Source organism: Chaetura pelagica, unplaced genomic scaffold (assembly GCF_000747805.2).
Source record: "Chaetura pelagica isolate M959 unplaced genomic scaffold, ChaPel_1.0 scaffold70, whole genome shotgun sequence".
In the NCBI taxonomy this organism is placed as follows: Eukaryota; Metazoa; Chordata; class Aves; order Apodiformes; family Apodidae; genus Chaetura; species Chaetura pelagica.
In genome coordinates this window covers 2,583,210-2,608,480 of record NW_009952265.1, presented here as the reverse complement: position 1 = coordinate 2,608,480, position 25,271 = coordinate 2,583,210, and the positions used below count along the sequence as shown (strand labels likewise).

At 36.3% G+C, this 25,271-nt stretch overlaps 1 protein-coding gene across 1 annotated transcript in view; it reads left to right on the top strand.

The window, feature by feature from the left end:
- Positions 1–1,532: 1,532 nt before the first annotated feature.
- GPHN (gephyrin) overlaps positions 1,533–25,271 on the top strand; it is a 185,631-nt gene continuing 161,892 nt past the window's right edge. The window contains exons 1-3 of the mRNA XM_010007733.1: positions 1,533–1,626; positions 3,952–4,030; positions 24,181–24,238. Of these exons, the coding sequence (XP_010006035.1) occupies positions 1,533–1,626; positions 3,952–4,030; positions 24,181–24,238 (231 nt within the window). The remainder of the gene's footprint in view (positions 1,627–3,951; positions 4,031–24,180; positions 24,239–25,271) is intronic.

Sequence of the window (25,271 nt, the reverse complement as noted above, 5' to 3'; positions counted from 1 at the left end):
GTTTTATGGTTTCCTAAGCTGTGAGAAATGTAGTTCCTACTCTGCTTGATTGCCTCCACCCTGTGTTTACCACTGAAAACTTGTTTTCTTTCATGGGTTAGAGTTTGCAAGGATGTGAGGGAGCAAGGCTGTGCTTGTATGCGGGTCAGCAAAGTGTGCCATAGTCTTCTTGTAAGACATCTCATTCCAGCTTGTTCCACCAAATCAGATCCTCTCACTGGAATCTGTCCTGTTGCTGTCAATGCTAGTAATTTAATTGTCAATTATAGTAAAATGTTAGTTTTCAGAAATTTCATTTTGGTGAATATATACTGAACTGTTGGAATTCCTTGTTGTTAGAACTGTATTTGAAATATTTCCATATTTATTTGAGGCATGTATGTTTTTTGATTTGGGCTAGAACAGTAACCTAAGAGGAGGCTTGCTTGCAAATTTGCACCTTCTCAATGTGCAAAATAAAGGTGGGGGGAGGATGAGATTAATACCTTTTTCAAAGTTTCTAAGTATTTGACTGATGGTGAGTTAGTCTTTTTAGCAAAAGCTTATATTGTGCAGCTCTCCTAATTAGATTTGCAGTTTTCATCTTCATTCATAAAAAGGGTATTATAATAATAGAATGGTTTAGTTTGGAAGGGACCTTAAAGAACATCTAGTTTCAACCCCTCTGAATGGTCAGGAATACCTCTCACTAGACCAGGCTGCTCCAAGTCCCATCCAGCCTGGCCTTGAACACTTCCAGGGGTAGGGGACATCCACAACTACTCTGGATAACCTGTGCCAGTCTCTCAGCACCCTTACACTAGTTTCTTCCTAATGTCTAATCTAAATCTACCTTATGTTGGCTTAAAACCATTCCCCCTCATCCAATCACTACATGTCCTTGGAAAAAGTCCCTCTTAGCTTTTTTTCAGTGGGCCTCCTTCAGGTACTGGAAGGCTGCTGTAAGGTCTCCCTGAAACCTTCTCCAGGCTAAATAACCCCAACTTTCTCACCCTGCCTTCGTAGCAGAGGTGCTCCAGCCGTCTGATTATCTTCATGGACCTCCTATGGATTTGCTCCAACAGCTCCAAATCCTTCTTAAGTTGGAGGCCTCAGAACTGGACACAGTATTCCACGTGGGGTCTCATGAAGAGAAGTAGAGGGGGAGAATCACTTCCCTCAACCTGCTGGTAATGCCTTTTTTGATGCAGCCCAGAGTATGGTTGGCTTTATGGGCTGCAAGCACACATTGCTGGGTCATGTTGAGCCTCTCATTAACCAAGACTCCCAAATCCTCCTCCTCAAGGCTGTCCTCAATCCATACTCCACCCAACCTGTATTTGTGCTTGGGTTTGCCCTGATCCCTCTGCAGGACTTTGCCCTTGGCCTTGTTGAACTTCATGAGATTGGCGTGGGCCCACCTCTCAAGCCCATCAAGGTTCCTCTGAACAGTGTCCCTTCCCTCCAGTGTGTCAGGTGCACCACACAGCTTGGTGTCATCAGAAAACTTGCTGAGAGCGCACTCAATCTCACTGTCCGTGTCACTGATGAAGATGTTAAACAGTGCTGGTCCCAATATCAGTTCTCAAGGAACATTGCATGTCACTGGGTCTCCACTTGGTCTTCAAGCCATTAACCACAAAACTTGTGAGTAAGACCATCCTACCAATCCCTTATCCATCAGTCCATGTCTTTCCAACTCAGAGAGAATCTCTGGCAAGTCTAGGCTTTCATTTTAAATGTTTATTTCAAACACGTTCTGTTTAATAGACTTCATGAATTATACAGAAAAATTATGGCCAGTTTTACTAATAAAATAATTTCACATCAGTATTTTTCATTTTCCCTTGTAGAAAGTTTTAGAACAGTTGCAATAGTTTAATTATAATTTTGATTACTTTTAAAGAGTTTTAAATGGTTTTTTAGACACTGAAAATCCAGCATATTTAGAATAAATATTTAATACTTAAGAAATGTTTGCTTTGTGATTAGTGAAAAAACATAAATCATAATTTTTATTGACAATGTATAGTTGGCATAAGATATATGTCAATACATCACTAGTGTAGGATTTATGACAAGACATAAATCTTGATAAAGTTGATAAAATGTTTTGTGTACTGTTTTGTTTTCAAATTTGACAAGAGGAAATGCGAACTATGAAATATAAAGTTTCCTGGGATTTTTTTTCTCTCAGAAAAGCTAGACTGTATGTTGTTCGCATGTTTGCTGATCTTGGAATTGCTCCTTTCATTCAGGATCTAGAGACTTGTAAATTCAAGGAGCTTGGGTTCAATGCAGTAGATGGGCATGGAAATGAAAAATTTGTGAAGGCCTAGGGTGTTCAATCTGAGCTTTCCTTGGCAAAGCAGGTAGCTCTTGAGAACTCATTACAGTAAATTTTCAGTTTAATATTGAGATTATGATTAAATTGTCTCAGGAGAAAAAGGTAGAAATTCTAGACTTTGTTAGCACAAGTACCTGCTGTTTAAACTGAAGATCTGTGACACTCATTTCAGAGACAAGAGGCTCTGTGTGATATACTGCCTGGCTTTCAGGGGTCTCATGTGACAAGCAACTGTTAGGCAGCATTTTCAGAGATGGCAGATAAGAGAAGCTTAGGACATCAACTGGTTCTTACAGTGTTGAGCTGCCAAGTGGGTAAACTACTTAAAGTTATCCGCACTTGATAAATACTGCTGTTGCTGTCATATACTGTTAGTTGTTAGACTTTATGCGAGAGCCAGAGCCAGTACCCCAGCCCCATCTTCTGGGACTCTTTCTTACAGTATCTGTATGTCCCAGTAGACTAACAGGCTTTTTTTTAAAGTTTCTAGTGTGTTAGGTAGGTCTGTCACAGTATGTATCATAATTTGTGAAAAAAACATTCTGGGAATTACTTTCATTTTTTTTAGGCTGGTGAAGCACTTAAATACTTACAGATGTAAGCTAAAAAGTGTCTTGCCTTTAGAGAGAACGAAGTAGGAGCATTTGCTTTTGCAGATGATTTTAAACACATCCCCTTTCATGAAAGGTGAGGATGTGTTCTGTGTTGGAAGATGAGCAGGAATGCATTTCTTCAAAAGCTCTCTTCTATCAGTCAGATGACTTTGCTTGTTACGGCAAATTGATCCTTACACTGATTTGGCCGTATCACAACCCACTGTGTCCTTGAGAAAGTTTGCTGTACTCAAAAATAAGAGTAATTCCTTTGAACTGATGCCAATTTTGTGTCCTTACTTTTTTTTCCACCTTTCAAATTGACTGTGGCATTGTTTTAGAGAAATGAGGCCACTTGCAGGAATGTCCTGAGAAAACTAGAAAAGAGACCAGATTTGGAGTTTCATATTTAAATAATGTCATTTTTTTTTAAATGCAGTAAGGTAAATGAAAGCACACTAATACTCTTTAAAACTTCTGTGAAAACTGTGTTGTAGTTTCAATTATTACATTAACATTTTTGCTCTTAAGTGATTAATTACTGCTCATATTAAACATCTCTGCTAACCCATGAACAACTGTGAACTTAAATACATAGTAACCATCACAGTTTCTGAGTAGCAGAAGAATACTGGCTGGTGCATGATTAAAGACCCTGCTGTTAAGTGTATGGATATCTGCTTAGACTTGCACATCCAGTGTTTGTGTTTGAGATGTCCTTGTAGCCAGGGGTAAAGTAGTAAGAACACCATCTGAAACTGATTGTTTCCCTGTAATCTGTGATACAGTGTCTGTCACTTTACATTGAGTTGACATATCTTTAAATTAAGTAAAACATCACTGAAAATCAGGCTTCATATATGAACATTCAAATTCCAAACACCAAAAATTAAAATTCAAAACATTCAAATTCAAACACCAAAAAAATGTTTCTAGTTAATAAAAAAAAAATTGTTCTGCTCTTAAATTTCCACCTCTTTATTTCTCTGTTTTTGTTTTGTTTTGTTTTAATTTTATTTCTATTTTTTTTAGTGAGTGACAGTTGCTTCAGGAACCTTGCCGAGGATCGTAGTGGGATAAACCTTAAAGATCTGGTCCAAGACCCTTCTTTGTGAGTATCTGGCTCTTATCTTAAGCAAAGAAAAGCTTATTTGTTACATCCTTCTGAGTAGATTTGTAATTATATAAAGGAGTAGTATGATGAATTACACTTAGTGCCTTAGTGGTAGTATGCTTGCCAAATTGATATGCTTTATTTCAGACAAATATTATTAAAACCACCATTGTTTTTTTTTTACCTACTCCTGTTCATGAACTAACATTCAATAAGCACATATGGTAAAGGGTGTGAGAGCAGTCATCAAAGGTAACAGATTGTGCATGGCAATATTTCTGTGAAGGAGTTGTATACACATTGTGACCCCTCTTTGTTTAAGGAGGAACTGCATATAAATTAGGAGATTACTGGATAATCATGTTATCGTCAATTAATCTTTACATGTAGAATCTTTTTTCTTTGTATTTTATTTCATACAGCTGATATTTATTTCTTCCTCTACTACCTATTTTAATTCAAGTATATGAACAGATGATCTGATTTTTACTTCTTAGCAAAACGGGTGTTCTTCATCTTAGTGTTGTATTTTACTGTAAAATAAAATTCAACCTCATGAACCTTGAGCTATATTTGAAGCCTTTTCGGTGTGTTTTTTTTTGTCTACAGCTAACTTTAGTCCTAGCTGAAAATGTTCTTGCTAGTGTGCACAAGTGTACCACTTGTTATGAGAAAAGGGAAAGTGGGGATAAATTCCCATATTTTAAACACAAATGGTAGTGCATTCCACAGTGGTGAACCTTTACACTAGCAGAACACATTTTTGGTATTGCTTGGGAAGCAGTGGAAAATAAGGTGTATTTGACATCTTATTTCAGTTTTGGGGAATTTTTAATAATAAAGTAGATGTAGAATTTATTTTGTCATGTTGCTACAGGTGAAGGGTGTATGTGCATATGTGTATATTCTTAGGAAATTTTGGCATAACATGTAATATTCGATAATTTATACTTTTGCAATAATGGTACAGGTGGCAAGTATAATTGTTGCTCAAGATTCACAGAATTAATGCAATCGGTCATTTTTTAATAATTACTATCCAAGTTGAAGTCAAGCCTATTTCAAAGGGCTTAATTTTCAACAAAAATTTGCCTTTTGAGTATTTGCTGTTTTTTCTTTTTAAGAACTGTATGGGGGGGTTTTCAGCTGCAGGTGTGCTTACGTGCTACACATAGTTTTGGTTTTGCATCTCTGGAATTGACTTTCAGAAAGCCTGAATTGCCCTTGTTGTGGAATGATTGCTTTCCTTGCTATTCACCAAAAGTGATGAAGTTGTCTAGTTTCCTTCCATAACTGTAACTTACATGAAGAAGATAGTAATAGATTATTGTAGCCTGCAAAATAAGTGAAATCGATTTCTGTTGTTTATAGCTTAAGAAGCATAAGTGACTGCAATGTAGTGATTTTTATCACTTTGAAAAATTGAATGACATCTCAAAACATCTGTTAAGTTTCGAGGACTGTTCATGACACTGTTGTATCACACTACAGTGCACGAAAACTCTGCTTCTTCCAGCCTAGTGATAGGAATGTATAGACTTTGTTTTGTCTTTCCAAATTGACGTTCTTTCAGTTTTATGACTGAGTGCCTTTTAAGAGTTCTTGCAAAATGTGTAATAGTGTGTAGGAATCTCCAAAATGCAGAAACTAGCTAAGGCTGTATTGTTCAGCTCAGCCTTTTATAGGTGAACGTAAGGTCTCGTGATGTCTGAATTCCTACAGAATACAAAAAGAAATGCAAAGGACAGCATAGAGCCAAAGCATGAAAGTACAAGCCAGTTTTGACCTTTTTAGAAATAAGAATAAAGTTTAATTTCAACTTTCAGAGTATTTGGCTAAGATTTTCCCCTATAATGATACCTGAAATAGCAAAATAACATTTGATTCATCCTCTTAATTTTTTAATATTTACAAGTTAGGATTTCTTTGGTGCTTATTAGCTCTGACTATAGGTGAACTGCCTCTTTTTTTGGTAATCTAATATCAAATACCAACATCTGATTTACATTAAAAATTCTGATGCTTTCTCTATGAATGCCTCTGTCTCTCTAAAGGTTTGCAGTGCATCTGTAATCTATGACATTAATAAAATAGTTTTAACAAAGAGAGTGCAAGAGATTTTAGGATCATTAACATATAAATAGATAATAAGTGTATACTTTTAACAGGAGTTCACATTACTAGCAGATGTTGGGTTAGCAGCAGAGATAGAAATATAGTACAATACACCATGAAGATAGTATAAAAAAAATAAGTTTAAGTGATTTTAGATTAGGATGGTTTGACACATCATGTAAATTGCATTTTGAATGGCATCCATTTCTTGTGAGTCTTAGTGACTTTGTACAGTTTTTTTAAGCTATGTTGGCATCTCCCATGTTGTCTCCTCTCAGCTCCATCACAGTCAACTTTTTCTCTTGTTATTGCAGAAGGCTTTTTCTGGAGAGCTGAAAGTGTGTCTTCACATTGAAATGGAACTCTATAATAAAGATACCATTGTAGGGTTTTTTGATTTATATCAAGCATGCCTAACTGTCACAGTACTCTTTTTTTCTCCTAGTTGATTTCCCAGTTAGAACAGTCTGGACTTTGTAAACTTAATCTGCTTTCAGTTCTTTCCTCATTAGTAATAAAAACTTTGCTGCTTATAATCGGGTGTTTGATCATCTCTTTCTATTTGTGTTTTACTCTGTTGATTAAAATAGAAATGCTTGAAACTTCATCTAGTCCAACCCTCCTGCAATGAGCAGGGACATGTTCAACTAGATCAGGTTGCTCAGAGCCCTGTGATGCTGTGTACAGTGCCCAGTTTTGGACACACAACTTGAAGATACAGAGGTGTGTAGCAAAATGGTAAGAGAAGGTGGTTTAGCAAATGCAGTGCATGACAGGTAGTGTTTAATTTAGAAAACAGTGGCAGAAGAGAGGAAGTATGAGATGCCTACAGTATATAAAAGATTATTAAAGAGATTGTTCTTTTTGGCTGATAAGAAAGGGTTAGTCCAATTTATAGCAAATGAGATTGTTTGGATGGTTGGAAAAATTCTACATGTCACTGTGATAAAGAAACCGGAATCTGTTTCTAAGAATGTCAGGGAGAGCTCTTCAAATTAGAGTCTACATATATTTGATCCTGTCCAAGTATAGAGAGCTGGAAGTGCAAACCCTTTTTTTGTTTTCTTTTTTTTTTGTTGTTTTCTCTTTCTTTTTTCCTCCTTTTTCCTATGAAAAAGGTATGCATTCAAGTTTGGCCTGAGCATAGGTAGTATGACCAAAACCAGATGGAACTTACTTTGGTTGCTATGTTGGTAATTTCATGTGACTGTGCATTTTCAAATCATCTGATTTGGTTTAGATGATGCACCCACTTCAGCCCTGAGCTACCATTCCAGTAACACAAAAAAAATATTTAAATTTTTGCATTCTGCAGAGATTTATTTACATGAGAAGAGTGTAGGTGTCATTCCATGAATGGTCCTAAGCAGCAGAACTGCAGAAAGCTGGTGTAATCAAAGAAACTAGTCTGGTGGTTCTTAGATGATGCTGCAGATGTTCTTCGGAATATGTGCAACTGAGATAAAATGTAGTAGAGCAGCTTAAGCTGCTTATGTGTGGGGAGATCTTTGAGGCTCTGTAGCAAGGCAAAATTTATTTTGCTGGTGCTCAAGAAAAGACAGGAAATTGATCAATTCATGTGACTCCTTGCTCTGGAGCAGACTGCATGATAGCCTCTTTCTTCCACTACTTCTCCATCCTCAATACCCATTCTGTGCTTTGAAGAGTAGTGGGTTACATAGAACTCGATGTGCCTATTTGCTGGAACTCCTAGGTTCTTCTGATTTCTTCTATCTGTAAGTTATTTAAATACACTTCTGAAGCATGAACCATCAGATCTTTAGGTGGCTAGGTATATGTCTGCCTACTTCAAGGAGAAGTTTTATGTGTAGACATTCCCAAGTTTAGCTTTTAGAATCGCCTCATAAAATATTTCTTTCAGCTCTAGCCTGTATATAGACATAAAGTTTATAAAATACTTGTCTAGACAGAAAGGAGAATTTTTTATCTTTCTATGCAATTCAGTAGCTGCAGCTACTAGCTGCACATATTCACTGATACACATTTGTTTTGGAAGCATCTTCAGAGCTTCTTTGTGATGAACAAGGTCCAAGAGAATAGAATCATAGAATGGTTTGGGTTGGAAGGGACCTAGAAGATCATCTAGTTCCAACTCCTGCAAGGGTAGGGACACCTTCCACTGGACCAGGTTGTACAAAGCCCTGTCCAACCTGGCCTTGAACACCTGCAGGGAGGGGATATTCACAACCTCCCTGGGCAACCTGTTCCAATATCTCACCACCCTAATGGTAAAGAATTTATTCCAAACGTCTAAAATAAATCTCCTCTCTTCCAGTTTAAAACCATTGCCATTACTTCCTTCTATCTAGGCAAAATCTAATCACATCTAAACTGTGTTTCATATCTCCTTCAGGTTAGCTGACCTCAATTAGGAAAAAATAGGTAGATCTAAAAGTTAACTTTAACAGTTTTAATAATCTGCAAGTTTAATAGGTCTCTGTTACAAACTCCTGTATTAACTTTGAATTCCATTTGTCCATGGCAGGAGACAGAAGTATGACAGAAGTTGCCTTTGTCAGTGCCTTGTTGTATTTTGCAACCTTAGAGGAAGGAATTGGATGCTACGTGAATGACATGCCTGTTCAGTCTCAGTAATGCAGAACAGAGAGGAAACATTTCTTCTCTAATCCCATCCATGGTTATCTTGTTTTGCAGCAGCATTCTAGAGGGACTCCATGCTCAGCTGTTTGTCCATTATTTTGACTGTATTAGCACATGTTTTCCCTAATAAGCCGGGCTTACAAACACGCTTCTTCTGCCTCTCTTGTCTCCTTTCAGTGAGCTCATCTGTAGGCATCAGGTGATTACATCAGATGATCTTTGTCAGGGCAACTAGAGGACTCCCTGTGGTAGCCCAATTTGCAGAGGTGCAATACTGAGGTGTAACAGAACTGCAGCCTATTTTAAGTATGGCATCTAATGAAAAACTTGTACTTGGCAAACTGATCTGACACCCACCTAAATAATGATCATCATCATCACCACCTAGATGATGATGAGTGAAATCTAATAAACACTTCTGAAAGTTGATATAAATAGAATTGGCCTCATTCTATCCTGATAGCTTCTGATCGGTCTGGGAGAATGAGTGAAGCAAACCTTTGTGTGCTTCAACTGCAAGCAGAGTTTGCATGTGCCTGAAAAAAAATTATTTACCGTCCCTTCAAGATAATTAAATCATGCTTACCTTAAGAGGCCAAGGTTTCTTCTCAGGCCAGATTCACTTCTTGGCTTCTCTATAGTCCAACAGGTCTCCATCAAATGTATCACAGAGATTGTTTTGTAGGTCATGTGACAATATTTTCCTGGAGTTGTAAGAAGTCCCTAAATATTTTCTACAGACATTTTGTACGGGGCTCTCTGTTTAGGCATATTGATTATCTGAGGGAAATATGCTGTTCAGCTTCATTGAAGAACTCCTCCGTTACTTGCACTTCAAAAAAAGAATTTTCTCAACATAATAGATTCATTGGCAGTTTGTAGCGAAAACTGCTAGTATTGCAAGCATTTTTCTTTGGCTATTTAGACCTAATGACTCATAAACCTGTAGGAACAACTTCATCTCTCTGGAGCAAAACCTTAGCAGCAGTCTGTGGCAAAGCGGAATATAAGAAAAATGTCTAGGAGGAGGGTTTTTTTAGCCAGTTTATTGTTTGTGCTAAATAAGAGTTTAGTTATGTTTTTGGGTAGCTTGGAGTTGTTTACCATGGTCAAGAGCTCTAATAGAATATAAAATTGTCTTTGAATCAAGCCCCTTTTTTCCATTCACTAGTTTTTATTATCAATTTTTGGTGCTGTTATTTTCATTAGTTAAATGAGGGAATAAATGTTTATGCAAACAGTGCAATGACTGCAGCATATATAGATACTTGGAAGCTATTTTAAAAATACTGTTAGTTGTCCAAAGCTTAGTGTAGACTAAATGAATATCCAGCTTCTCAGGCAGGTTTTGTCATAGTATTTGGTTTCAGTCTTACTGTGGCTGCGCTGTTACTAGTATCCAAGCTTTTCATTAGCTTACTAGCTTGGATATTTCTGCATAGCTTAATGCATTGATGTATTGTTAAGGGATAGAAGTAATCTGTGGCAAAGATAGCAAGTTAGCAGTACTTAAAAATGCCTTTTTTTATTTCTCTAATGCAGGAAAGACATCTCTTAAAATTTGTTTCATTAACATCTTAGCTGAAGACTGCAATCACTTTTGTTTCCCAACAAAGAAACTCCTTGTGCTTCTATTTTTAATAAGGTCTTAATGCTTTTTAACCTCTGATGAGTTAGAACTGTTTCTGTCCAAAACCTCATTTTCTGTGGAAACACAGGCTAGTGAGAGCTGCTTACCCTTATTAATCAAGAGTTCCTCAATTTATCAGAGATATCTTTTATTCTTTACATCTTTCTGTTTGTCTCTCCATCAATGTTCCTTTTCTTTTCAAGTGTGGTATATATACAGAGCCTTCTCAAGACCATGAATTTTTGGTGCTACTATGGCATACAAGGTGGTGGCTTCTTTGAACTGTTTATGTTCTTCTGCAGAAGACAGAACACTAGCTGAATATTTTTAACAGATCTTAGTTCCCCAGACTGTTAGTCACCCTAATAGCAAGCTTTTGTGTCACCCTGTCCTCTGTTCAGCTGGTCTGCAGAAGCCTTGGGAGAAGAAAGAAGATAATGCTGAAACCTTGGTAATCAATCACAAAATTTTCAGGCACTTGTTAAGGGCAAGTTTTGAAACAGTATATTTGGACAGGAACTTACTTGGGCTCACAGCGAAGTAGGCATCAGTAGTTTCTACAATTACAGTGTCACAAAGTAATATGTATTTCTTAAGGATTATTGAGTACTGGGAAAGATCAGACCACTAACAGCTTTATGACAAGGATTACATACATTTGAATGCTTCCAGCGGTGAAGTCCTCTTCCTTCAGTGAAGTATGACCTCATGCTGGTACATAGCCTTTCTGTCTCAGCAAAAGCTGCTCTTGAGGCAAGACTTTATCAGAAAATCTTTTGACAATCTGTAATTCTGGAACAGGAGTGCATGATTAAATAATAAATTCACATGTATCTGCACTATTCAGATTTTAGAGCTGCTTCTTCTGATGCTGCTTCATTTTAAAACACATGGAAGAAAATGCTAGCTGAGTTATCGATCATTAACCTAGTGTTAATGTGTTCAGCTCAGCAGCAGGTCAGCCTTTTTTCCTTCTTTTGAGGCTGCTCTTGTAACAATCTAGTGGGAGAAAATAAGCCATCCGCTGCAGTAGCAAGCTACAGGAGGAAAATCTCACAATCCTGGAGGAAGGGATTGTACTGTATGCTTCTCAGCCTTGAGAGAAGGAAGACAAAGGTTGAAGGGTTTTTTACTGAGCAGGAAGGAGACTGCCTTGAGAAGATTGCTAGAAGCAAGTCAAGCTGACCAGAATCTAATAATCAAGAGCCTTTCTAACAGTTTCACTGCTAGAGTTCATGTGTTCAGATAGTAGAAAACAGAACTTTCTGACCAGTACTGTTAATTAGTTTGTAAAAGAAAAAGCATGCAATGGAATAAGACAAAATTTTGGTTTATGGCTGCTATTAATATTAAATTCTGTGAGTGTTTTTTGTGTGTGTGAATGCTCAGTGCTGCCAGTCATTGAGGGAGAAATGCTGAATTGGTAGCTTCAATGTTAAATTAAAATTATCTGTGTGAAAAAAGGGGGCTAAAAATACTGGTCAAACACAACCAAGCCCTAAGTCAGTGAGTAATAGGAAAGCAGATGAATTAAACAATAAGTATTTTGTTCTTGGCCAGTATAAATTAGTGGAATGTTGAACGTGCAATTAAACTGGCAAACAAAAAACCCCACCATAGTATTTTATTTCATGCCAAAGTGTTCATAAAATCTTTCACCAGGGAGTTTGGTAAAATTTTATGATGCACTACTGTTTTTATTTTAATTGGATTACATGTTTTGGTGAAAAAGCTTCACTGGAAGATTATCAAGTAGCTCTTCAAATTTTATATGAAAGACCTCAAAGTGGCATAAAAGAGTCATTTTTTCTACTAACAGCTATTAATATAAATCATTCTGATGAAACAGTTAACACACGGTTTCTAATTACAGTGCTATAACACGCAACATATTTTATACATCTTATATTTAAATTATATAGTGCATATGAATTACATATAGCCTTGTTAACAGCTATTTGACAAATACAGACGAGCAAGTACTCTGTACTCTGAGTTGGCTGGTTGTAACACAGATGTCTGTAGGACAGGGCTGAGTACAAGCCAACATGCTTTCCCTCTCAGTTATTCATCAGTTGTGGCTCAGTGCCACTCCTAACTGTGGTGGAGTTGGCTGTGATCTGATGTGGGATGCTGGTATAGCTCTCTGAAAATAGCAGACAGATCCAAGGTGTTGTTTTTTTTTCTCTTCCTTCATATCCCATGTTTAGTAGTTCAGTTGTTAATAAAAGCTCTGAGAATTTGACCAGAAGAGGCAATAAACATTAAAAAAAAAAAAAGTAGCAACTATTGAAATGCATCATTCAAGTATCTGTCACTAGCAGTTGTTCAGAGTTAGGATTATTGTTTTCATTTTTTTTAACGAGCAGACTGCCAGTGCTTTATACTTACTTTAAAGTAATTTAGTGCAAACTGTGTCATAGACTGAAATACTCTGAAGAGCAGAACTCCTCAGTAATATGCAAGTTCTCTGAAATGTTCCCATATTATAGCTACTTACTCATCTAGTTTTAGAAGGGGGAAGGATTGGCAAAACAGACAACTGAGTGGGCTAGAAAACCATTATTTTGTGTTTGTGCTCATGTATGTATCAGTGCAGTTCTGAGGATTAAATTGAGCTGCGGCAGGAATAGAATGGCCAGTAAGGATACAATCCTGCATGAAGGATCCAGCTGTAGAAGCTGGAAGTGGCAAGCTGCAGATAATTTTTGCTGGGATGGAAATTATGTAGGTACTCCCTATGTGTGCTAAGTACTAAGGGAGAACTTTCAAGTTCACAGTGGAAAAGTATTATTGAGCAGAGCACTTGCAGCCAAGGAGATAGATGTGGGAAACATCTGATGCTTTGCTTGTAATTCTCCCTTCATCTCTTTTCTCCAGCAAAGAATGCCTCTCAGTTGCGTGGTATTTAACCTCTTGGCAGTGCCTTATGGGCCAGCTACAGGCTACAAATAATTGAAGAGCCTAGCTGTGCTCTTCAGCTCTGAAGAGTACAGTATTTTTGGCCTACTTTGGTTTTCATGACATATTCAGGTTTTGGCCATTCTGTTAAGTTAGTCAGCAAAAATCGCTAGTTAGGCCTTAACTTACATTATGCATGCTCACGTGTGGGAAAAAGTTTTTAAACCAGCAGGTTTTTAAAGCAGAAATAAGTACCTTCCAACCAACTGTTGAATGCCATATTTTTCACATAATAATTAATGGCTGAGAGATCATAATGTTATATTATCAGCAATGTCTATGTATTATTTGATTTCTTCATCTTTTTATTTTCATACAAAGTTCATTTTACAAATCAAAATGTAATGTGTTTGCTATCGGTGTAAGCTCAACTTGACATTTACAAATCCACCTGCAGTGTTTGTCTTAATGGCCTCTGTGGCAGACATGGAATCACTGTGCTCCACTTTAAAGAATGGGGCACTGTGGGGTATCAGCTGAATTGTGAGTTAATCAATAGATGCAACAGAAGGATAAGCTTGGCATTAACATTTTTAGGTATCAGGTACTCACCTTTGATTTTCTTTCATTTATAAAAGCCTTCCTCTGCATTTATTTAAAAAATATGTATTTATTCATTCATTCATTTAAAATTCATTTGAATTTGGTACAAGTGGATTTTCAACAAATTATTATATAGGACAGTCTTACAAAGGTGAAACATTAATTGAAAGAGGATGCTTCTACTGAATAATTACTTTTCCTTAATTGAAGTGAAAGAGGATATTCTGTTCTTCATACTAAAAAACTGTAATCTACACATCAGAGCATGAGAAGTCTGTATTTTTTTTTTTAAAGCCATTTACTGTACTTATTCTCTGACTTAGGAAGACAACTAAATGTGCACTGGTAATTGTATTTCTCAGCTTTGAAGAACACTCCTGAATTGGAAGAAGCTTGCCTTCTTAGCAGCTTAAGATACAGAGGCACTGCAGCTGTGAAACATATCTTGACATCTAGGGTAGCATTATGCATCAATGAGCATTTGAAGTCAGGTGATATGGCTGGAGGATATATGAACTCTAAAGTATTGGCTGCTGTTGTGGAAGGAGAGCACCGGTGTTTGTCCTGACATGTTTTAGAGGAAAATATAGCTGATAATAGAGTTTATGTGAAGATAACCTAGTAAAATCTGCCCATAGTATTCTGCTAAGGGTTGGGAAAGAAAGGGTACCTTACAAGATACAAAATCTGGAGCTTTCATTTGTAAATGGTTTTTAATGGAACAGATGGTCCTATTAGTTCAATTTTGTTTGATTTGATGGACATGTACTAAACCTTCTTCTCAGGATAGGCCTTTCATTCTTTCATTGCTTGATCTGGTGCTACCCACCTAGCTGTAAGCTTTTTGATCAGCACAACAGTAAAGGAATTTGGAGTGGTTCTCTTGTACCAATATTCTTGTACCCTACTAAAAAGTTTGTCCGCATCTTTCTTTTAGGCCCCCTTTAAATATTGAAAGGCCACAATAAGGTCTCCCCAGAGCCTTCATATCTGCAGGGTGAACAACCCTAGCTCTCTTAGCCTTTCTTCATAGGAGAGCTGTTTAATGCCTCTGCTCATTTTAATGACAAAATCTACCAATCCACATTTAATCAAAGACCTTTTAAGTTGTCTAAGATCCAAACGTCCCCTGCTTACAGTGTTTCTGAATACTGAGTCAGGACGTAAGTTGTGACATGAATAACGAAGACAATACATCAGTACTTTTAAAATTCATCCAGAAACATTTTGTTCACATTTAAATGATTGGATGCAAAGAAAAAAGGGCATGACAACTACAGAAAGAAAAAATAATAGGACTGAAAAACCTTATAGCCAATAATGCAAGAAAGACGTGTTTCTCAATAACTTGACTCTGAACCTTACAGAAGTATTTTACAAGCAGCTGTAAAATATGGATGGTGACTTAAAAAATAACTGAGTTATCTGAAATGGAGATAACTATGTAAGACATGCAATAAAATCTCATTTTCAGCATTGTCAGTAATGCTATTTATAGAGAGTTCTTCCTGGGTATGAAGAGGGATGGATCAAATATGGAATTGTTTAATTCCTGTGACTGAACAGATTTAATTTTATTTTTTTTCCTTTCATATTCTCCAACACATAGCATATACTAAAATCCAGCAGTTGAGTCAGGTCAGGGCACATGTGGCAAAAAATGTGTGTAATGTATTAAGGAAAAAGAAACACAACAACAAGTTCTGCCTTGGAATTTAACTATCTAGAGAAATACAGATGTAACAAGACTGCCATTCATTGTATACTGGATTATATTAATACTTTACATCTCACTGGAACGTAGTGGAGAGAAATGAGCCATTAGAGCTTTGGGAACTGGTGTGGTAGCCCTTCTCAATGCCACTTGTTTCTGAGACTCCTCTTTCACTCTTGTCATTTCATAATTGTAGGATTTTATTTTTTAAAAACAAGTTATTGAAAAGTTCTGAGTCTTTCATAAGCCCTGTGATATAAATTTTAGAGAACCAATTTGATCCAGAATCTGGAATGATCAAGCCATTTCCACATATTCTCCACATTTTATTCTTTCTGAGTTTGAATCATCCTGCTCACCTTTAGTCCTTAATGGTATTTTTTGGAATTAAGAGATATTCTGAATGTCTTTTTCCTGATCATAAAAAGTGCTTTGATTGCTCTTTTCAACCTGTGGTTTGCAATTCATTCCAGCTTATCCTCCAATATCAGAGATCTTTGTGTTTCCATTGTCTCATTTTCTGTTTTTACATATTTCAGCCAAACTTCCATTCTTTTTAAAATAAAGCTTTCATATTTTTTAGCCTTGGCATAAGCATGCTTATGAACTTTGTGTGTCTAAGCACACTTCACAAGCATGAGTCAAGCATGTACACATGTGTAAACATCTAAGAAATGGAAGGGGAATTATAAACAACAGTTATTGAGAAGAAAATGATGGTATTGTAGTGGGATGCATATAGATGGTAGAAACCTCAAAGGTTCATAGTGGAAGGCTGTATTTTTTAAAGTAATTTTTTATTAGTTATTGAATGTTTGTGTGGGAGATGGCTAGTGTTAACTTGTAAGAAAATAAGCCTTACTGTTTCTACTAGTTGTGGGTCAACTTACTCTCCTGGTAGGGATCTTCTTTTGCTTGACATTTGATTCAGATGGCCTTTCTTTTATGTGTAGGTACAAGCAGATAGAGCACAACTGGAATGACAGGAATATCAGTAAAAACAGCAATATCCTCCTGTATAGGATTCTACAAGCCAATTTAGTAATGGAATCTTTCATTTTCAGACAGATAATTGGTTATCATATTGCTAAATCCTTTAATTTGCAGAGCCTTCCAAGAGAGGTAAAAGGTTGCTGTCAGACACCCAAAAAAATTGCTTTCAGTTGAGGCAGGTGAGGATTTTGTGGCAGGCAATTGCTAGCAATATATATGCAAATACTCTGTATCAGTTGCTGGAAAAAAAAATGCAAATACATACTTTGTCTTACCACAATATATCCTATATGACAAAGTAACATGAATATTTATTATTGTCTTGGCTCTTACTATAAGTGTTTCTCTTCATATAGTGTTTTAAAGTCCTCAGTCTACCAAAGAAATCTCAACATAGGTATTAAATATATATTTATTTGTCTAAATGGTGAGAATTTGACTGTTTTCATGACAATGATTTTTGTCTGCTTCTGCATATTTTTCTCTCAGGAAATTTCAAATCTTGCTCATGTTGTTTAATGAGCTGGCTGATCAAGCATCTGATGCCCCGGTGGGAGCATTCAAAGTCAGTGAACACATTTTTATTTAAATCTAGCTGACATTTCTGTCTGTTTGATTTAATGTATGATTTCCATAGTTAGATTACCAATCAGATGGAGCATAATATAATCATTCCTCTGCACTATAAACGTGGATGTTTCCTGCACAGAAGTGGGCTTTTTGCAGTTGTTCCACATGGCAAGACTGTTTACAGAGTATGCTGATGTTTGGGAAGACTTTAAAAGTCAGATTTAATGAAAAATAAATTTTTTAACCTGTAATGAAAATTCTGACTGCAGAATTAGTCTTCTGTATTTTATTCTCAGCCCATTTCAGGTGCAGCGTCTCTCTCTTGTTATCAACTGCTGGAACTAGGCTGTTAGAAACCATGAAATATTTGGTTGGACTGTTCTGTGTGCTATATTATCTGACACAGTTAAATACTAAAGTCCTTTAAAAAATTGAATTTACAAATACCCATATAGTTTGTATTTCATTCTATTCAAAGAGCTTGAAGCTGCATGCTTCATACCCTTGCTTTGAAGCATGCAGGTATTAATGATAGTACTTTTTGAACAAACTTTAATTAATGTGTTTAGTGAAAATCAAAACTTAAATAGTTTTCACTTCTCAGGGAAGTTCAGCGTTCTTCCTGCTTTTCCCAAGAAGATGAATCTCTTCATGCTAAGAGTTAAAAAATAACAACATTGCACCACTGAAAAGTCCATGTATTTGTAGCATCCCCTTCATTCATTTTGTTTCTTTTGGGGGCCGGGGCTTGCAAGCCCAAAATTTATGGGGACCATTGCCATCCCTGCTTTGTGCTTTTATTAGGCAATAAGCACACTGATAAACATTTTCAAGAGGAGGCAGTCTATAGATCTGTCTTTTGGCTAGTAGCAAGAGTACCCCCGGCTGTCAGATAGAGATGTGCCCCATGCACACTAAGCCCTGAACTGATCTGGTTTTTCGTACAGGTGTCTTTTAAGTTCATATACTTCATGTCATAACAATCTCTACTAAAGGGAGAAAGTGGGTTCTGGTCATGAGATTGCCAAATGACATACATATGAACTTGTCCCTGGTTTCTGATGTATATTGAGGACAAATATCCTTGTTGCCTTTTTTCTCAAGAACAGTTTGTTGAGGGGACTGTATTTTCCTACCGAAGGTGCCTAAAAAATTGAGCTTGGAATTTTTCTTGCTTTTCCTACAATAAAGTAAAAAAATCTGCAATTACTTCCTTTCTCTGAGATTTTTAAGTACAGCGTGTTGAAGTTAGCCTAAGATTGGTGAGGGAGTAAGTTTTAAAGCATCTAATTATAGGATCAATTAAAAAAAAAAAAAAAAGAAACAAAACAAAAAACGTAGGCTTGGATCTTCATCAGAGAATTCTACACCTTGGAGTAAGTAAAACTGTCTTCACAAAGCACTTTGCAAGCTGTTTTGCACCATTCATCACGGGCATGCAGCCAGTGACAGGAGCTGCAGCCCAGCTTGCTCTAGCTGCCAGTGTTCTGTTGTGTAGGAGGTGAGCCCAAAATAGCATGCCTTCTTACTACCTCCCTTCAGGGTGCTTCAGCAATTTCTCAAAGGTCAGTAGAAACTAGTATCAATTAAAGTAGCTTTGGGTCTGCTTTGAATGTATGCTCTTACAGGTAGTGGAGAAAAAAGTTACTTTGAAATGCAATTCTGCTACCACTTTTCACAATACTCTGTGAAGTTTTAACTGTATATAAGGATCCAAGGCAAGATGATTTGCTAATGTCCCATGGGTCAACATTAAGGTAGCCCAGTTGTGTAGGCTAAAAATACTGTTTTGGCCAGTTTGCTCTGGCAGGAGTAGAATTGTAACATTTATTCAGGAACCTGTGATAAAATGAACATGACTTTAAATTTAGAAATATCCGGTCTGGCTCCCAGTCATTTGATCTGCTCACAAATGTGATCTCTTTGGAATATTCTCCTTGGTTTATGAATAAGTCAGAATGTACCATCCTGATAGTAGATAAAATATATGAGATGGAAAAAAAAATAATAATTGAGCAGAGGTTTTTGAGTTTTGCTTTCATTTAAAGACGAGGCAGAGTTTCACTGGGAGTTTTAGTTACAACTTGATATCATTTAGACAGAGTGATCTATCTGAAAATAGATTAATGTTAGTTAAAGTGGCATTGGAGAGCATTGGGAGATGACAGCAGCCAAGCTGGCTACAAGCTATTTTTAGAAAATTGGCTCCATTGCATTTGATGTGACTCATGTGTTAAGCTAAGGGGTGAATCAACAGCGTAGCTTCTTACGGCAGTCACTGAATGTGGGACAGTTTATGAAGCCCATGTTCATATCTTTGGTCAGAATTCATACAAAACCAACCAGTGTTGATTCAACCCAAGTGCACAAGTGTCTTGCACATGATCTAGCCAGGAAATAATAAACCTGTGAGTCCATCAGCACATACAGGGGCACAGGGGAAAATGGGGCAGAAGTCCAACATGAAACTATATTGAAAAAATAGTGTAACTATTTTAAACTTATACCCATAATAAATGTTTTAAAAATGAGAAACTCAGTTTCTGTTTTACATAGAATATTGAAACATAACACAAACGGGTCATAAAAGGATAACTTATTAAATGGATAGTTTATCATTAACAGAGTTGCAATTAATATTTCTTTAAGTTTTGTCTTCTGAAGTTCTCTTCCCATTTGTTCTGTGGTTCATTTTTTCTTGCCTCCATTTGAGCATAGTCCCTCCTGGTTTTTAACTTTCCTCGGCTTGGATGAAGTTCAAGTTTTTCCTCTTCAGTAATACTCTGCTTTAATTTGTGAAATAGTAAAGCTTCCATCTGTTCCAATACAACTGTATTGGCCTCACTTCAGTATATTTCCTCTATTTTGCTAATTTCATGGGTTGCTATAGAAACCTTGTTTTCAACACTCTGCTGAATACTTTTTGTGAACTTTCTGCAAAGCCAGTCTATGCATTATATGTCAACCTGAGATTCACTTTTTTCCTAAAAAAGACACAGAGTTTATATTCTTTAAAAACTCCTTTGCAAATACTTATATGAGATTTATTATTTTCTAATTATTTTTAGGGAATTTCTATCCTATCTTTCCTGATTCTCTTCTCAAAAACCATCACCATTTTAGCTGAATATGAGTTGTGGTTGTTTGCTTTTATTGTATCAGCTCTAATTTGTACACCTAGGAATAATTTTATTTCACTTCTGCAAAGGGATTAGAGAACTAGGGTGTCTCTGTTACATACAGGGTATGATACAGACCTGATGAGACTGATGTCTGTCAAAATTTGAATATAAATTGTGGCACCTTTTAGAGATTTTATGTTATAAATACATGTGAAAAATGAAAGCTAACTAATCATTTCACTATTAAATAATGTGGCTTGCTCTAGTGTCAAAATATTGCCATTTCAGATAGAAAGACTGCACATTAAATCTCAATATATTAAGTTTCTGACTGTCTCTACTGGAAGCAGCTGATTGTATGTTTACCTTTGCTCTTAGTTTATAGTGTATTTGTTCTGAGATAAAGTGCCATTTATATTGTAGGATCCTGAGTGTTGTGTTGTTCAGAGAAAAATATAATAAAATCTATAATACAGCTAAATTGTGTGAAAGATGTAGAGTGAATCTGCACAAAAATTTGGTCCATGGTGAACCGAATTCTGGCCCTACTAACATGTTCTTTACTGCATTTTCTTCTATTGTACAGAACCACAGCAGTTAATGTGTACTTCTGCTAGCTGGTGTTTTCCTTTTCTGATCGCAGTTTATTGCTTCTTGAAAGACTGATCTAAAAAGGTTTGTGTAAAATGTTCTAAAAAAACCAACCTGCAGAGAGAGGTTTCTCCCAAGAAAATGAAAAAATGTAAGCCATGTCCAAGTCCTGTGTCACAGAATATGTATCATCTTGTAGCTGAAATCTCCTGTGTGTAATTATTCTTTCATGTGTCAGCGATCAAATCAAGGTTTTGCAATATAACGAGCAAATTTCAAGTCAGGTCACGAATTGATAGTGGCACTTCAATGCATTTCAGATAAATACTCAAATATAAAGTTCTACTTAAGTTGGAAATACCAATTAATGCATTGATTTCCAGTTTGCTTTTATTTTGTTGTCCTTTCTTAACATTCATCACAATGTTTCTGCTTTTTCTCAGTAGTGTGCCTGTGTGTGTGACATTGTGCAGTCCCTTCCACCGTGGACTTATCTGACTCTGGGAGATTTGTAATAGCGATTTGGTAACATCAAACTAAGCATTTTTTAATTTCTTTTCAGAGTGTATACCATGGGGGTGGAAAGAACTGTTTAATGATTGTTGAGTCAAGAGTATGCAGCATGTTTCACAACTGATTCTGCCTCTTAAGTTTGTTTGGCGAGTGAATTACCTGACATAATACTTTGTGCATGACATTGAAGATAATTCAGATGTTCTGACAGGAAAAAAGCAGATTGATCTTAAATTGTATATATGTCTTGTTATTCACTACTCACAGGCTGTCAAACAGCTTAAATCCTTTCTTTTCATAGATACGTTATTATTATATAGTAAAAGCAAACTTCTGTCCCTCACACATCAAACTTATGACCAGTAGAAGAGTTCAGGCAGTGTTAACTGAATCCTCCCAGTGTGTGTGATGCTTTTAAGCTTCTGTGAAACTCGCAACAAAACTTTATAGACAAAGACAAAGGTCTTTAATATGTCCTCTACAGTATCACATTTAACTGGCAATCTGTTGTGGTGAGTCTCTTTTCCAGTAGTTATAAGATGGAGTGAAATCTAATGTTCTGAAATGAAGAAAGTGTAGAGTTTCTTAAAAACTTCATTTCAGGTCTAAGCCATTTATAGAATTGTATATTTGTGTGTCTCTGGTTCTCTTTCAGTTTCAAATTTGTTAGTGTATATGTATATGGTCTGGATTTTCAAGCTAAAGATGTCAGTATAGGATTGAAAATGTATTACGATACATATGGTGAGCTAGCACTATAGGTGAGAGTTTGTTTATTTAAACAGTACCATCACTTGTAATATGTATTTCTCTTTCAAAAATGTGGAATTGTGGTAACTGACATTTTACTTTGAGTTGTGGTACCATTTGGACTGCAACTTGGCAGACTGACATTATGTTAAACTCCTGACACAGAATTTTGCAGACGTATTTGCAGAAAATTATGCCAGATGAGTTTACCGAGCCAATTATTTTGATTTTTAATATTTTTTTCTTATGTATAACAAGAAAGTGCTTACTAGTTGTGCCAAGGGTGGCCAATGAAGAAATGTGCCAGGGGGAGTTTCCTGCTGGTGGAGTGATGGCAGCAGAGACTAAGGCAATGAAGTTATTTTTTTGGTACCCCAGAGTGAGGACAGGAATGAATCTGAAAAAATTACATTAAAAAATGTTTTTTTTGTGGACCTCATTCCAGTAGCAATAGAACTGATAATATATAGTAACATGCATTTATCTGAGCCATTCCTTGTTATAGTATGACAAAGCAATCCTTCGTCATTATTTAAAAATCAATTTCTTGTAGCTATCCATGGAAACACCATTTGAACAAGGTTCAGGTATACTGAAGATCAGAAGCTTATGTTTGTACTTGCAAAAAAAAGCTTCAGTTCTCTCCAGCTTTCAACTCCATTAATGATCAGCAGCACTGGAAGTTGTAGAGGAAATAGTATAGAGCAATTGCTACACTCTAAATGTTCTTGACGAATTTGAACGCTGTCATGTTTGGACCCAGTTGCTACCTTGGAAATCACAGTTGATACTACTTGGAGCAGTGATGGTCTTTAGATTTGACTTTTCCTATGCAGACTTGGTCGGCTGTCTAAAACCTTCAGACCATTCATATGAGTGTGACTTACTTGTAGAGATAGGGAAAGGCAGGAATTCTGAGGAAAATCTTAACCTATTTGCTGTGTTACTATCTTCTCTCGTTTTTAGGTTGAGTAAACAACGTGTCTAGTAACTTCAAGATTGAATAGAAGGAAATATATATGTGTAGAAATGCTGACAATTGGAAGGAAAAATTCCAATAATAGGGAGATAATACAAATACACATTTGATGGCTGTCTACTGCTTTACAATAAATAGTTTCTTATGTGATTTCCATTTTTGTAGGACCCAGAAGATGACTAGAGTTGCTGTGTGAAGCCAGCAGGGAGGTCATTAGTGCAGTTGTATTTTTAGGTCTGAATTGTCACTATCAATGATACAGCTTAATGAAATAAAAGAAGCCATGTCTTTATGTCTTTAGGAAAAATATAATGTTTACCACTGTTTATAGTACATGTTATTCATGCATCTTCAATATGTGAACTATTCTTTACTATAGACTTTTGCAGGATGTAGACAAGTTCAGTAAGTTCAATGTGGAACAAAGCCCCCTATTTTTTTACTACAGTGCCAACTATGGCACATCACTGCTTTTTATTACCAATAATGAACTGCAGAGGCTTTTGAAACATGGAAGCCATAGAGTCTGTATGGTTTGTGAGGTCTGTACATGCACATCTAATTAAAAAAATTCAATTTGTAGACTTGCATTAGGGTACGTTTAAGGCTGTATAGCACCTCAGTGAAATTCTGAGCACAAAGCATATAAGGCTTCAAATACTGAAACTCTTCCATACCACTTAAGCAACAAACAAAAAATCATACAGTATGATGACTGATGGGCAGTAGTAAAGAATAACATCCTGGTGATGGTAATTATACTTGTTGACCTAATTCTTATCTTTCAGGATAGTGAAGGACACCTTGTTTAGAATGTTTATGTTAATCACTTGAAGACTTTTTTTTGAAGATATAAAAAAGGGAAAGGTTTGGGGTTTTTTTGTTGGTTTGGAGCTTGGTAATTTTTACCTCTAAATTGGTAGGAGTGATCTTTGTGGTTTTTGAACAAGTCATGACACTATTAATATGCTGTGCTTTGTGTTACTGATTTTGAGAACATTTTTCTTCTAATTTCAGAGAATATTTTTCTTCTCCTGATTTCAGGTTGGGTGGGACTATATCTGCATACAAGATAGTGCCAGATGAAATAGAAGAAATCAAGGTACAGTATTACTGCCTTTCAACACTGAATTTCATTGCTTGGAGAGTTACAAAAAGGTTACATCAAAAATACATGTTATTTCATGCTTTCCCATGGGGGGGAAATATTGTCTAAAATAAAATTATTAGACCCACATTTAGGTACCTAAAATAGATTTTTTGTTATTTTTACAAGTACAGTTTACCTTCAGCCTACATTGACTTCAGTAGGGTTTGTTTGATAACAAAAGCTGTTTGGTTACCTGAAGGCAGATGCAGGACTACAGTGAACATCGAGTTATATTTTCAATATTAAAACAATCCTTTTGCTTTTGAGATCAAAAGCACATCCATTTTTGTCCATATTATCTGTCTTTAGGGATAGTGTGAAGTAATCAGTACTCAAAACCATTAAAAGCTCTTTGATTTTGGGGAGTGGCAGCAAAAAGTACTGAAGTGTACTTCCCATGCAACATGCATTACAAAACTCACTTTAGCCAAGTCCACTCATGGAAAGTACTTCAGCAATTTGTGTCAATTTTGTTCTTCAGTGGTGTAAAAGATGGGTACTAGGTGGAAATTTGGCCTAGAACTAGTAGTGTAGTTTGTGTAGCTGGTTCTTTATTTGATTGGTAGCCAATCAGTCTGACATATTGCTTGCTCACTGCGATTACTTAACCCACTGTGCTGTTTCATCTACTCATTTTCAGCTGTGCATAAAAAGTCAAGAGTGGTTTAAATTCAGTAGAAGGAAGTAGTCGCATAATAATCTGATCTAGACATGACTTCACAGAGTGCAAAGTAGTGAGGATTTATTCCTCCTCAATTAGTATCAAACCCACTGTAAGCAAATGCAGTGGATGCCTGTATCTTCATCCAAGTTATCATTGCATTATGGTAAAAATCTATTTCTCTCCCCTGAAATTCATGGACTCCTCTGGCTGTAATTATCAAGAGGAGGAAGAAAGAGAGGAAGGAAGGTTTTAAAAACTTATTAGTGTTATGTAATATTTTCAAAGAAGTATAAAAAAAAAGTTACAAAAACCCTAAACCAT